This window comes from Chiloscyllium plagiosum, unplaced genomic scaffold (genome assembly GCF_037043375.1).
Source record: "Chiloscyllium plagiosum isolate Xiang-an unplaced genomic scaffold, Cpla_swu_hap1 HiC_scaffold_33, whole genome shotgun sequence".
Classification (NCBI taxonomy): Eukaryota; Metazoa; Chordata; class Chondrichthyes; order Orectolobiformes; family Hemiscylliidae; genus Chiloscyllium; species Chiloscyllium plagiosum.
The window spans coordinates 22,549,139-22,561,267 of NW_028270171.1; the positions used below are offsets into that span (position 1 = coordinate 22,549,139).

General features: G+C 40.2%; 1 protein-coding gene across 6 annotated transcripts in view; it reads left to right on the forward strand.

Moving 5' to 3' along the window:
• The window catches only part of rangap1b (Ran GTPase activating protein 1b), a 61,360-nt gene that overhangs the window by 20,460 nt on the left and 28,771 nt on the right, over positions 1–12,129 (forward strand). For all 6 annotated transcript variants that reach the window (XM_043679893.2, XM_043679898.2, XM_043679899.2 and 3 more), the window contains 6 exons: positions 1,700–1,759; positions 2,838–3,017; positions 5,984–6,118; positions 8,073–8,231; positions 8,378–8,491; positions 11,397–11,496. In XM_043679893.2, the coding sequence (XP_043535828.1) occupies positions 1,700–1,759; positions 2,838–3,017; positions 5,984–6,118; positions 8,073–8,231; positions 8,378–8,491; positions 11,397–11,496 (748 nt within the window). The remainder of the gene's footprint in view (positions 1–1,699; positions 1,760–2,837; positions 3,018–5,983; positions 6,119–8,072; positions 8,232–8,377; positions 8,492–11,396; positions 11,497–12,129) is intronic.

A 12,129-nucleotide genomic window follows, 5' to 3' on the forward strand; every position in this document is an offset into this window, starting at 1 on the left:
TAGCCACCAGGATACATGTACATCAACTAGCCACAAAAAGACATGACCCACTCACTAGTATCCTATGACTGGGACAACACATCCATCCTAGGACAAGCCAAACAGAGAGACACACAAAAATTCCAAGAAGCATGGCATTCCAACCGGAACACACAACAAGTACATTGACTTGGAACCCATTTACCACCCCAAGAGAGAGAACAGGAATCAACATCACCAGCGCAGAGAACCTCAAATGGGCAAATAGAAAGTGGGCCATACTCCCAGTGCTTCACTGGAGGCTCACTGATTATGTTACCTCGTATGATGACAAAATGTCTGAAGGCAAACCTTCCAGCTCAGCAAGCAAACCTACATTCACACTACAGCTACATCCAGCACAGCTAGTTAGGCAAGGCATTACATTATGATTGGAAAGTACTGAAGATCAGAGCAATCTCAATGTGTTCTGAAGCGAGCAGGGCAGAAAATAAAGGCAGTTAAGACTGCATATGGGATAGTATATGGTGCATAGTGAGGTGGATACATAGGCAGGTTTCCATTGTAGAGGGGTCAATAACCAAGAAACACAGATTTAACTTAAGGGGTGGAGAGTTGAGAATTTCTTTTTCACCTGGGGTTGCTGCCTAAAAGCATGTAACTTGCTGCCTAAAAGCATGGCTAACTCAGAAAATCTCAGCATATAAGAAGTATTTAAATATTCACTTGTGTTTCATAGGTCCAGGGCTGTGAGTCAAAAGCTGGAAAATGGGATTAATGTAGTTGAGTTGTTGATTGGCATGAGCAGAGGTCAAATGGCCTCCTTCAATCTGAGGCTGAGGTCCGCCCTACTGTAATTTTTTTGAAATTTCTAGTATTTCTAGATAACTCCCCTTTTGATTTGTTTTTTCTTATGATGAATCACCTGAGGAATCTATAGCTGCCATCAAGATTGAGAACAGATAATAGGAGAAATGTCTATACAGGCATCAGTCAGAGCTGGTACGCTTTTTCGCAGACAATGGCTGGGGCATCTTTCAAGAGAGAATTGGAAAGGTGTTTTGAACCAAGGAAGTACGGTGACTCAGTGGTTAGCACTGCTGCCTCAGCGCCAGGGTTCAATCCCACCCTTGGGTGACTGACTGTGTAAGGTTTTGCATTTTCTCCCTGTGTCTGCATTGGTTTCCACTGGGTGCTCTGGTTTCCTCCTCAGGTCCAAAGATGTGCAAGTTCGGTGGATTGGCCATACTAAATTACCCATGGTGTTTAGAGATATGTAGGTTAGGTGCATTGACCTTCTGTGGTGTAAGGATGGTGTATTGGGACGCTCTTTGGAGGGTCAGTGTGAACTTGATGGACTGAATGTCTGGTCTCCACACTATAGGGATCCAAGGGAGATATAATGAGAGTGAGGTAGTGTGCTCAGCCTTAAATACTTTTATACAAAGCCTTGACAGAGATAACGTGTTGAATGGGTTCCTATTTGTGATCTCTACCATTTGGGTCAGGTGGTGGTGCAACTAATTCCGCAACTTTCTGGCCTTGGTGCATTGACTGCAATTTAGTTTGTGATCACAGTACCTAAAAAATTGTAATTCGCTGTTGCTGATTTCTTACACTACAGAAAAATGAATTCAATTTGCCGATGGTCACTACATTAAAAATAATGACTGTTTGTTAAATGAAGTTTTTTTGTTCCCTTCCTTCTCCTCCCTCTCAGAAATGCTACTGGAGCGATATGTTCACCGGCCGACTGCGTTCGGAGATCCCACATGCTCTGGTAAGGACAAATTCAATCACATTAACAACAAGTTACAAAGGTCACTAAGTGAAGGAGACAGATATTGTTGATGAATATTGAGTTCTTGAAGCAACGATAGTGAAAAATTAGGGTTGTTATTAGAAAATGGTTGGACTGTTTTTCTTGAAGCTGAAAACAGCAGTAACTTTCCATTATTGGTCATAGTCCTGGAAAAAAACTTGCATTCATCCTTGAAGTTTAAATTAGCCATTGTTGTATGCTATGTCTGCTGTGTGTACCGCCTTCAAGGTAGTGTAATAACTTGCTTTGGGATCCTTGATGGCGACTTCTAAACTTCTGACAATTTATTTAGAAGGACAAAGGCTTTGGAACACCACCAAAAATTTGTGAACCACCATGATTTGGAAATAGAGAGAGAGAAAGAATACCTTAGTTTCTGTCCAAAAAGGACAACTCCTAACTTTTAAATGGTACACCCTAGTTGACTGACCCACTGGAGGAAGCATAATTTCTGCATCCACGTTGTCAAGACCATTCAGAATCTTTTAGACTTCAATTAAGTCACACTTCACTCCTCCTCTTCGCAATAGTAAAAACAGCCCAGTCCTCCCAACCCTTCTTCATGAGAAAACTGTCAATTTAGTAAAACACCTTTGAACTATTTCTAACCATTGTAGTTTTACAATCTGTTGGGACCTTTGCAGAATCTTGGGAAAAATGAATGATTGCACCTATGCATCTGCTATTTCTGCCATACATCTTATGAAGTCGCATAGGATGCAGGATGTAAGAGCCTGGAGATGTAGCATTCTTCAGTTTTCCTCATGATGGGCCGAAGGGCCTGTTCCTGTACTGCACTGCACAATTCTTCTAGCTGCCAAACCCCCACCCTGGCCCAGATTGCTGGTTCTGATGGGTTTGATGTCAGTTGTGATGGTCCACTGCTGATGGTGTCACCTGGGTGAGAAAGACATCATATTCCCTCTCCTCCTTCTGACACTCCAGGCACTTGCTTGTTGCAGCATTCATGAGAGCTTCTCAAGATATCTGTGCTCAATTTCTAACCTCTTATTATTTGTTTCTTAATTCTAACAAGATATCGCTGGGTGATGCACTGATGAGTGCAGGAGCTCAGCTGACACTACTGGATCTAAGTGACAATGCATTTGGACCAGATGGAATTCGGAGCATTGAAATCTTATTGAAGAGTGAAGTGTGTTACACATTGCAGGAGCTACGTCTGAATAACTGTGGCATGGGAATTGGCGGTGGACAGGTATTTGTTTTTGAATGTCCTGTAATTTGGTTTGTTTACCTAGTATATGTGAAGAGGGGCTTTGAGGCTCTTGTGTGGTGGTAATGTTCCTCGGTGGAGTCCCAGGCACAAGTCTCACCTGAATAAGAGGTATGTAATAGTATCACTGAATAGGTTAGAAAATGTTTATAGGAACAGGCCATTCAGCTAATTTGGGCCTGCTTTGCTGCTCAATTAGATCATCTAGCTGCGTGCCACTTTCTCTCACAATCCTTGATTTTGTAATTAGACTCCAGAAAACTGTCACTTTCCATCTTGAACATGCTCACTAGGCTTCCATGGCTCTCTGAAGTAGAAAATTCCGAAGATTCACCTCCCCCTCGAGTGAAGAAATCCCTCCTCATCTTGATCTTAAATAGCCTACCCCTTATGCAGAGATTTTGTCCCCTGGTTTCAGACTCATCAGCCAGGGAAATATCAAGTTGGAGTCAAAAAAAAACTGCAGATGCTGGAATCCAAACTGCAGGAGGCTGGAAGAACGCAGTAAGCCAGGCAGCATCAGGAGGTGGATGCTGGCTGGCTTGTTGTGTTCTTCCAGCCTCCTGCTTGTCTACCAGTGAAACATTAAGTAACAATCAGTCATCCTTAGATCAGTTTTTAGCTGTGTTTTGCTTTCTGCTTGTTAACCAATTCTAAATCCATAATTTTTATTTCCCCCAATCTCATTTAATTTAACAAATATTCTGTGTGGGATCAAAAACAATCTGAAAATTCAATTGCACTTTGCCTACTGATATTCCTTTTTCAATTTTGCAAGTTACCTCAAACTCCCAAGTTTGTCATATGATTTTCCTTTCATAAGTCCATGTTGTCCCTGCCCAGTTTTACCATTCTTTCTTAAATGTCCGATTTTCACATTCTTTACACTTTGATTCTAACATTTTCTCTGTTATTGATCTTCGATTGTAGATCTTTTTTCCTCCTCCTTCCTCTTGACCATAGTAGGATCATGTTAGTTGCTTTCCAAGCGGCTAAGTGCCAATTTATGTAAGAACTGATGTAGTGTGTATCACCTATCCAATGGGGTCATTGTAAGCAACCTCCCACATTCCAACATTTTAGTAGGAGTGGCAGATGCAGGAGTTACTGGGTAATGATCAGCAGAAGGAATTCAGTTTTTAAAACCTTTGTTCTTTACTATACAGGTGTTTAATAACAACTGCAGTACCCATACTTGTTGCAGTGGTTAGTAGAGTCAGACTTGGAGTTTGGCTCTTTCTCTTTCACAAAATGTAGTACATAATGTAAAACAAAATTACATTAATTTCTTTACGAGGGATATTGGTGTTGACAGAGCTAATATGTTAATTCTCTGCCACAGAACCCCAGAAAGTGGCCGGTTTTATTTTTAAAATCAACTCAAATATAAATTAAAATAGGAAATGTGGAATATTTGAGATGAAGCTTCTCAAAGAATAATGGAGGCAAAGAGTGCATTCTTGTGTACTCTACAGTTGGCATTACTATGACATCAGGCCATGGGCATTCACAGTTCTTAGTGAAGTTTATCCATTATCAAAAGCTGCTTCTCCCTACGATTACCCAGAGAGAGCATATAAATTAACATTCAAAATGATGCTTGGCATTTGCACATTTAAGTACTAAGTGGCCTAGTTACAGTATGTAGTTGGGTAACCAGACAAAGCAAGTCCGTGTGAAACAGTTTTGCTATAAGGGATTTCTATGTGTAACGTTCTGAATTTACTGCCCTTTACTCATGCTGAACTATCAGGACAATGTTTTTTCAACTTTTGTTTTGATTAAGTAAGTATTGGAGAGGGATTTTAAAGAGGAGTCTGAGTCCTGTGTTCAGTGGTGCAAATCTGTCTTTATTTAGAGCTCCTTAACCACATGTGAGAGAAGCCAGAGACCACTCCGAATTTGGCTTTTAGGTGGGGTCCCGTTGTCCTCTTAGTTACAAATCAGATCTGAAGTCAGTCACACTCTACCTTTCCCAATCAAGTTCAGGATATTTGTACATACCATGTTACAGTGGTTACATGCAACATTGACATCAATGCTTACCACATCCCATTTGAACAACACATCCAATACTGTGAATACACTATCAATGATGGACAACTTCATGGTCCACCTTGAGTCCTCCCATCATCTCGTGATTTTTGCCAGACTCCCTATCACCTGTCCTTGGGCTATTGTGATTATTGACCATGTTCCAACACTCATTGTGCCTCTTCCTAGGCATTGGCCAGCCGTGTCATACACTTATTAGTAATAACTTTTCAAATTTGGTTGTGCAGTTCATTTCCCTTGCTGATCTTGGTCCAGAAGATTAAAAAGGTTGTTAATTTCTATCAATTATAATATTTACACTATCATTTCTACACCCCCCCCCCCCCCCCCCTCCCCAAACTACGTTATTTGTCTCTTTGTACTCTTATGAGGTTATATTATTTATACCTTTTTCTAGTCCTGATCGTGCTGGTGGAAAAAAAAGTTTCTTCAAGGGTGTTTATTGATACTAGTCTCTGCATCCAATGCTAACTGCCTTCAGAAGTTTAATTCCCCAATATTTAATAAATTTAAATTTCTATTCTTGTACGAATATGTCTCTACTCTTAAAAATGTAAATATAGTTATTTAAAAAGCTTCATCTCAGGTAGGTCAAACTTTCCCTAAAAATCAGAAATCTCAAATCTAGTTTTCATCTGAGCTGCCTTGTCAGTCTTACTGTTTCATTCTAGTCTCATCTTAAGAGTTAGTCATTTTGTTGTCTGTTTGTGAAGGCCATGATTTTGAGTGACGTGAAAAACTACATCGGCTGAAATTTTCTTTGTCTGTGTCAGTTTAAACAAAAACCTTAGTAGCCATTGTCATATTCAGCCATGGGCAATTATGATATTAAGTATGCACTGATAGTTTATAAGTTGGCTCCTGTTTGTACTATGTGCTCTGTTTTATTGCAGATTCTTGCTGCTGCACTTAGTGAATGCCACCGTCTGTCAAGTGCCCTGGGAAAGCCAATGGCACTGAAAGTTTTTATTGCTGGGAGGAATCGTCTGGAGAATGAAGGTGCCATTGCACTGGCTGATGCTTTTAAGGTAAAAGCCTGCATGAAATGGTGTGGAAGAATTTATGGGTTTCCTAATGCTGTTGCACTGGAAATTGGACAGGATGCTGGGAGCAGTCAGTTTAATGGAGCATTGGGATACTAGCTCAATCCTCGAATTCTCGATTGCTGAATCCTTAGAACATGAATCGATGTTAAGGCACAGCCCTACAGGTGGTAGTTTGAGGACAGAGAACATAATGGCCTTTCCTTGCCACCTTGGTCTGATGCTCAGTGATTTGCTACCATTAAATCCATAGTCTTTGGGAAAATTCTTGGTGAAGGCTTTGATCCTGCAAGTTGTTGTTTAGAGGATGAAAGTGTTGTAGCATTGAAAACAGTACATTCAGCTGTCTGCTGGATCTCAATGATAAATCAAATTGATTGGATCCAATGCTGACTTCTGTGGCAATCACTTTTTTGTGCTACCCTTCAGTCTGATATCCTTTTGACTTGGCATTTAACTTACTGTTGTTTCACCCATTCTGTAACCACATAGCCATTGCTTCATTCAGCTCACTGGGCTCAACCTTTCCCAACCAATTTATTTGGGGCACTTGAACAAATACCTTCAGAATTTTGACACTTGCATTAACTGCACTACCTTTGGCAATATTATTGAGTTTTTCAAATAAATAACACACATTATCAGCCTCTCACACATCTGGCTGTCATTTATTACAGCATGTTCTTCAAAATTACTTTCTTGTTGGATCATACTATCTAGAGGTTTCTGACCACCAGCATTAGGCTGACTGACCTTAGTTACCTTGTTCACCATGTTCACTTGTTTTTAATGCGAATATCGTTTGGAAATCTTTAGTCCTTTGGATCCACTTGTGTATGTTACTTAACAATTATTCTAGAACTCAAGCCAATGTTATGAGGACTTGGTTCGAGTCCCAAAATGGCAGATTGTGAAATTTGAATTCCATTTTAAAAAAAAAGTCTGGAGTTAAAACAACTAGTATGATGGCGACCACACATTCACTACTGATTGTCATAAAAATCCATCTGGTTTTCTAATGCCTTTTATAGAAGTACAACTGTCACTACTGAATTTAACTTGCATATAACTCTAGACCCACAACAATGTGGTTGATTCTTAACTACTCTCTGATCAGTTAGGGATGGGCAATAAACGTGGGCCGAGCCAGCGATGTCCACATTCCAAGAATAATTATTTAAAAAACCAAGATTGTGACTGAAGCTTTCACTATTTCTACCTCCATTCCCTCATAACTTAGACTTCTGTCCTCTTGAGTGCTGAAGAAGGGCTTATGCCCGAAACGTCGATTCTCCTGTTCCTTTGATGCTGCCTCTCCTGCGCTTTTCCAGCAACACATTTTTAAGCTCCTCTTGAGTGCTGCCAACTGTTTCAAGTAGAATAACAGTTGAGCCTAAAGTTTTTCTTTTCTGTTACTTTCTTTCTCTCCTGCAACTTCATCTTTTCATGTGGAGACATTGAGTAAAACTAGGCTAGATTTTAATAATCAATGCCAGACTACCCACAATTGATTGCTTCCTAATGAGCCCATTTGGTGGCATTCAATATTTGCAGTGGTCAGTGAATTGTCACCTCTCCCCACAACCTTTATATACTAGGATAGTCCCTGGTTTCAAGTCCCACCTGCTTCAGAGGCATGTCATAATATATCTAAGCAGGTTGATGAGAAAATATCTGAATTAGGGCAGTTTGAGCATTCAGCGAAGGAAGGATTCAATGGTCTGGAACGCAAGTTGCATCGTTTCTGTGTATCTGCAAACTGATAGAAAATGTTTTGTTTGTTTAAAGGCCACATTCCCATTTTCCTTCATGTGGTAAATGATGACATGTTGACAATATTAAACTGACCACTTTAAATGCTTCTCAAATTGAATGCGTGGGTGATGAAGGGGGAGAAATAAACTGAAGGAAACCAGAAGAATGAAACCCCTTTGTTTAGTCCATAGGAACTCTGGAGGAGGTACACATGACCCAAAACGGAATAAACCATCCAGGTATTACGGCTTTGGCTAAGGCATTCACTGAAAACCAGCACCTGAGGGTCATAAACCTTAATGATAACACCTTCACAGAGAAAGGAGCTGTTGCCATGGCTGAGGTAAGAGGCTGAGGCAGATGCTGATTTTTGTTCCTCTAATGTTTACCTTTCTCTTTTAAGCCAGGCTGAAGTAGGAATCTCTTGACACTGGCAGTTATATACACATTCATTCGATGTTTAACTGACATTTCCCATTGTGTTTATAGACGCTAAAGGCGCTCCATAACATTGAAGTCATAAATTTTGGAGATTGTCTTGTACGGTCAGAAGGAGCTCTAGCGATTGCTGAAGCAATAAAGTCTGGATTGCAGAATCTCAAGGTTTGTGATAAATTTTCAGGTCTTTTTACCTATTCTCCTACTACCCACACCTCCAATCATCTGATTCACCTCCCAGTACCAATTGCTTTAGTGGATTGTTGCAAGACACTTGGAAATTTAATATCCGTTCCTCTTGCACCTCTAGCCTCAGAGTTGCTGAACACTTCTTAAAATTTGATTATGTGACATAGGCACTGCTGTCTAGGCCAGCAATGATTGCACGTACCTTTTTTTAACCCTGGAGAAAGTGAGCTTTCTTGAACCTGTTCTTGGGGTGTCGGAGGGGCATGGTTTGGATGAATAGCCAATGTCTGTTAGGAAAGGAGTTACTGTTTCCACAATCAAAGATTTGGTCAGCTATTCTGAAGCTTGTGTCGGTGTCAATATTTGTCTAATAATATTGCTGAAATGTCCCTTTTTGAATGGTTTACTATATTAATAGTGTTATAAATTTAGGTGATTTTTATAGAAGGTTTGGCAGATATTGCTGGTAGAAAATTGAATTGCTACAAATAAAAACAGAAGAGAAAGTGACTTGTGAATGTATTGCAAACTGGATGGAGCTTTGTCATACTGAAATGTCTTCTGATTCTAATGCTTGATTTGCAGTGATACTGAGATCGCTGTCTTATTGAGAGCTAGTTACTGAGTGAAAGGAATTTTTTTGAAAAAAGCAGGTTGTTGGGATGTAGAATGATAACTGTGATATCATGGCTAGGTCTCAAGGATCTTCAACATAGTGATTTGCTGGTGCAGGCACTTAAAATCCAGACAGGCCCTTGTCAAAATGAGAGGAAGTAAAACCATTAGTGCCATTATTGTTTAATCGTTCTTAGAAAAGCATTTGCCAATCCTTCAGCTGTGAATTTATGAAAACATGGAGGAGAAAATAGAAGTGCTTTTTATCAAACTACTCCCAACGATATTGAAAAGAAGGTGAAACCAAGTGTTTCTTTCCCATTATAAGTTGTCTAAGCATTCCCTTAAAAGCTGCTACCTGAGTGCAGTTTAATTTATGCAGTTTAACTAGAAGGTTATGGGTTCACATTTCAGCAATGTATTAACTGGACACTTCAATACAATGCGGAAAGAGCTGTTAGCCTCTGGAATTTTCTTTCGCTAGATAGCAGTGGAGGCTCGTCATAAACACAAATTCAGGGCTGAGTTAGACAGGTTGTTGAATGACAAGATAGTCTAGCATTGTGGGGGACAGGCAGAAAAGTGGAGTGAAGGCCCCAAAAAGATCAATCATGATATTGAATGAGCTCAGTAATTGAATGGCCTATTTGTGTCTGTCTTTCTTACATTCTTAAGTAAGCATGCTAACTGAAACCCATGTTGTGGCCTTTATTGGGTCATAAATAACATTATTAAAATCACATGGCACCTGGTTATAGCTTGTACTTCCAAATAAACCTGTTGGACTATAACCTGGTGTTTGATTTTTAACTTTGTCCACTCCAGTCCAACACCGACACCTCCATATCATATATAACATTGACACAGATGTTGAAATTGACATGACATTAAAAGAAGTTCCTGTTTTGTCAGTGCATTGAATATAGGAGTCGGGGGGTCTTGTGGGTGTACAGGACATTGATCAGGCCACTTTTGGAAAACTGTATGCATTTGTGGTCTCCATGCTTTAGGAGGGATATTGTGACTCTTGAAAGGGTTCAGAAAAGATTTACAAGGATGTTGCCAGAGTTGGATAGTTTAGAGGCTGAAAGGCTGGGGCTATTTTCCCTGTAGTGTTTGAAGCTGAGATGACTACCTTCTAGAGGCTTATAAAATCATGAGGAGCATGGTTCGGGTGAATAGCCAAGGTCTTTTTCCTCGAGTGGGCAGTCTAAAACTAGAGGGTATAGGTTTAAGATGAGAGGGAAAGATTTAAAAGGGACCTGAGATACAACGTTTTCACACAGAGGGTGGAGTGTGTATGGACTTAAAAATGTGTTGCTGGAAAAGCGCAGCAGGTCAGGCAGCATCAAAGGAACAGGAGAATCGACGTTTTTCAGGAGGGCTTATGCCTGAAACGTCGATTCTCCTGTTCCTTTGATGCTGCCTGACCTGCTGCGCTTTTCCAGCAACACATTTTTAAGCTCTGATCTCCAGCATCTGCAGTCCTCACTTTCTCCTTGTGTGTGTATGGAATGAGCTACCAGAGGAAGTGATGGAGGCTGGTACAATTACAGCATTTAAAAGGCATCTGGATGGGTAATTGAATAGGAAAGGTTTAGAGGGATATGGGTCAGATGCTGGCAAATGGACTAGATTAATTTAAGATATCTGGTCAGTGTGGATGTGTTGGACCAAAGGGTTTGTTTCCATGCTGTACAGTTCTATGACTCCCTAAGTTGATCAAGAGCAGATTGGGACAAGTCTTCTGGCCCAATTTCTGTCCTATTTGTTTGAAATAGGGCATAACGAAAGGTTCATGCTAATCTCACACCCAAAATGAGACTCTTCAGTCTGTTGACCACTTATAACTCACCCATTTTGCCAATCTGTAGATTCAAACTGAGTTTTTACAACACAGCTTGATGTTGCCCTCCTGCACGTGCTTTCAACAATATTCATTGCATTCAGTCGGAAGCAGAAACCTCCCTATCTCTTGCTAGCAATGTCTATTCGTATTTTGCCAGCACTTTAAATGAGATCAGCTAAGAAGAAAGAACTGCTAACCTTTTCGAGACCAGAAATCACCTTGGGTCCTCACAGGTCTTTTGACTCAATACTTTTAAACATTTTGAAATGCATTATTACAATATTGAGGGCAGCCTGTTTTGGAAGTTAGCTATTTTTTCCCCGCTTTGGAGAGCTCTGTTACTTTCTTTATTTCACCTCATTGGGATATCCTTCTATTATTTTTAATGCCACTGATTAACTGGGTTTGTGTCCATAGGAACTTAACCTTTCATTTGGAGAGATCCGGAAGAATGCTGCAATCATGGTAGCTGAAGCTGTGGAGCATAAATACTTGCTGGAGAAACTTGATCTAAACGGTACATGTGGTTTCTAATTTGTTTTTTCAGTTCTGCACTCTTCAAGTTAAGATCGGGGTGTTTGTTATTATACACTTTGAAAACCATGATTTGAGGAGGATGGATGTAAAAGTTAGTTGACAGTTTTCAGTCTGGTTTAAGGAAAATTTATGTTTCAATGAAAGGAAAGTTAAGTTTCTACATAAATGATATTTGCAGATTTTTTTTTTTGAAGTTGCCTGTTTGTAGAAATGCTTGATTCTGTTGTGACACCCTGAACCGAGATGCATTATTGTTGCATCAGCTGGAGATGCCGATTGCTCTGCACCTAAGAAATACTGTTTCAGAAGACATTGGATCCAGGCTCATAAATATTTTTAAGTTGAAAGTAGATTCTTGTAAGATGGGATATTTGAGATTATTGAGGGTAGATGGAGAATTTGAAAGTTAGAATGTGAACAGATCATGGGGCAACATGGTGACTCAGTGATTTGCACTGCAGCACCAAGGACTAAGGGTTTGATCAGCCTTGGGTGACTATCTCTGTGGAGTTTGCACATTCTCCCTGTGTCTGGGTGCACAGTTTCTTCCCATAGTCCAAAGATGAGCAGGGTAGGTGGAATGGTCATGCTAAATTGCTCATTGTGTTCAGGG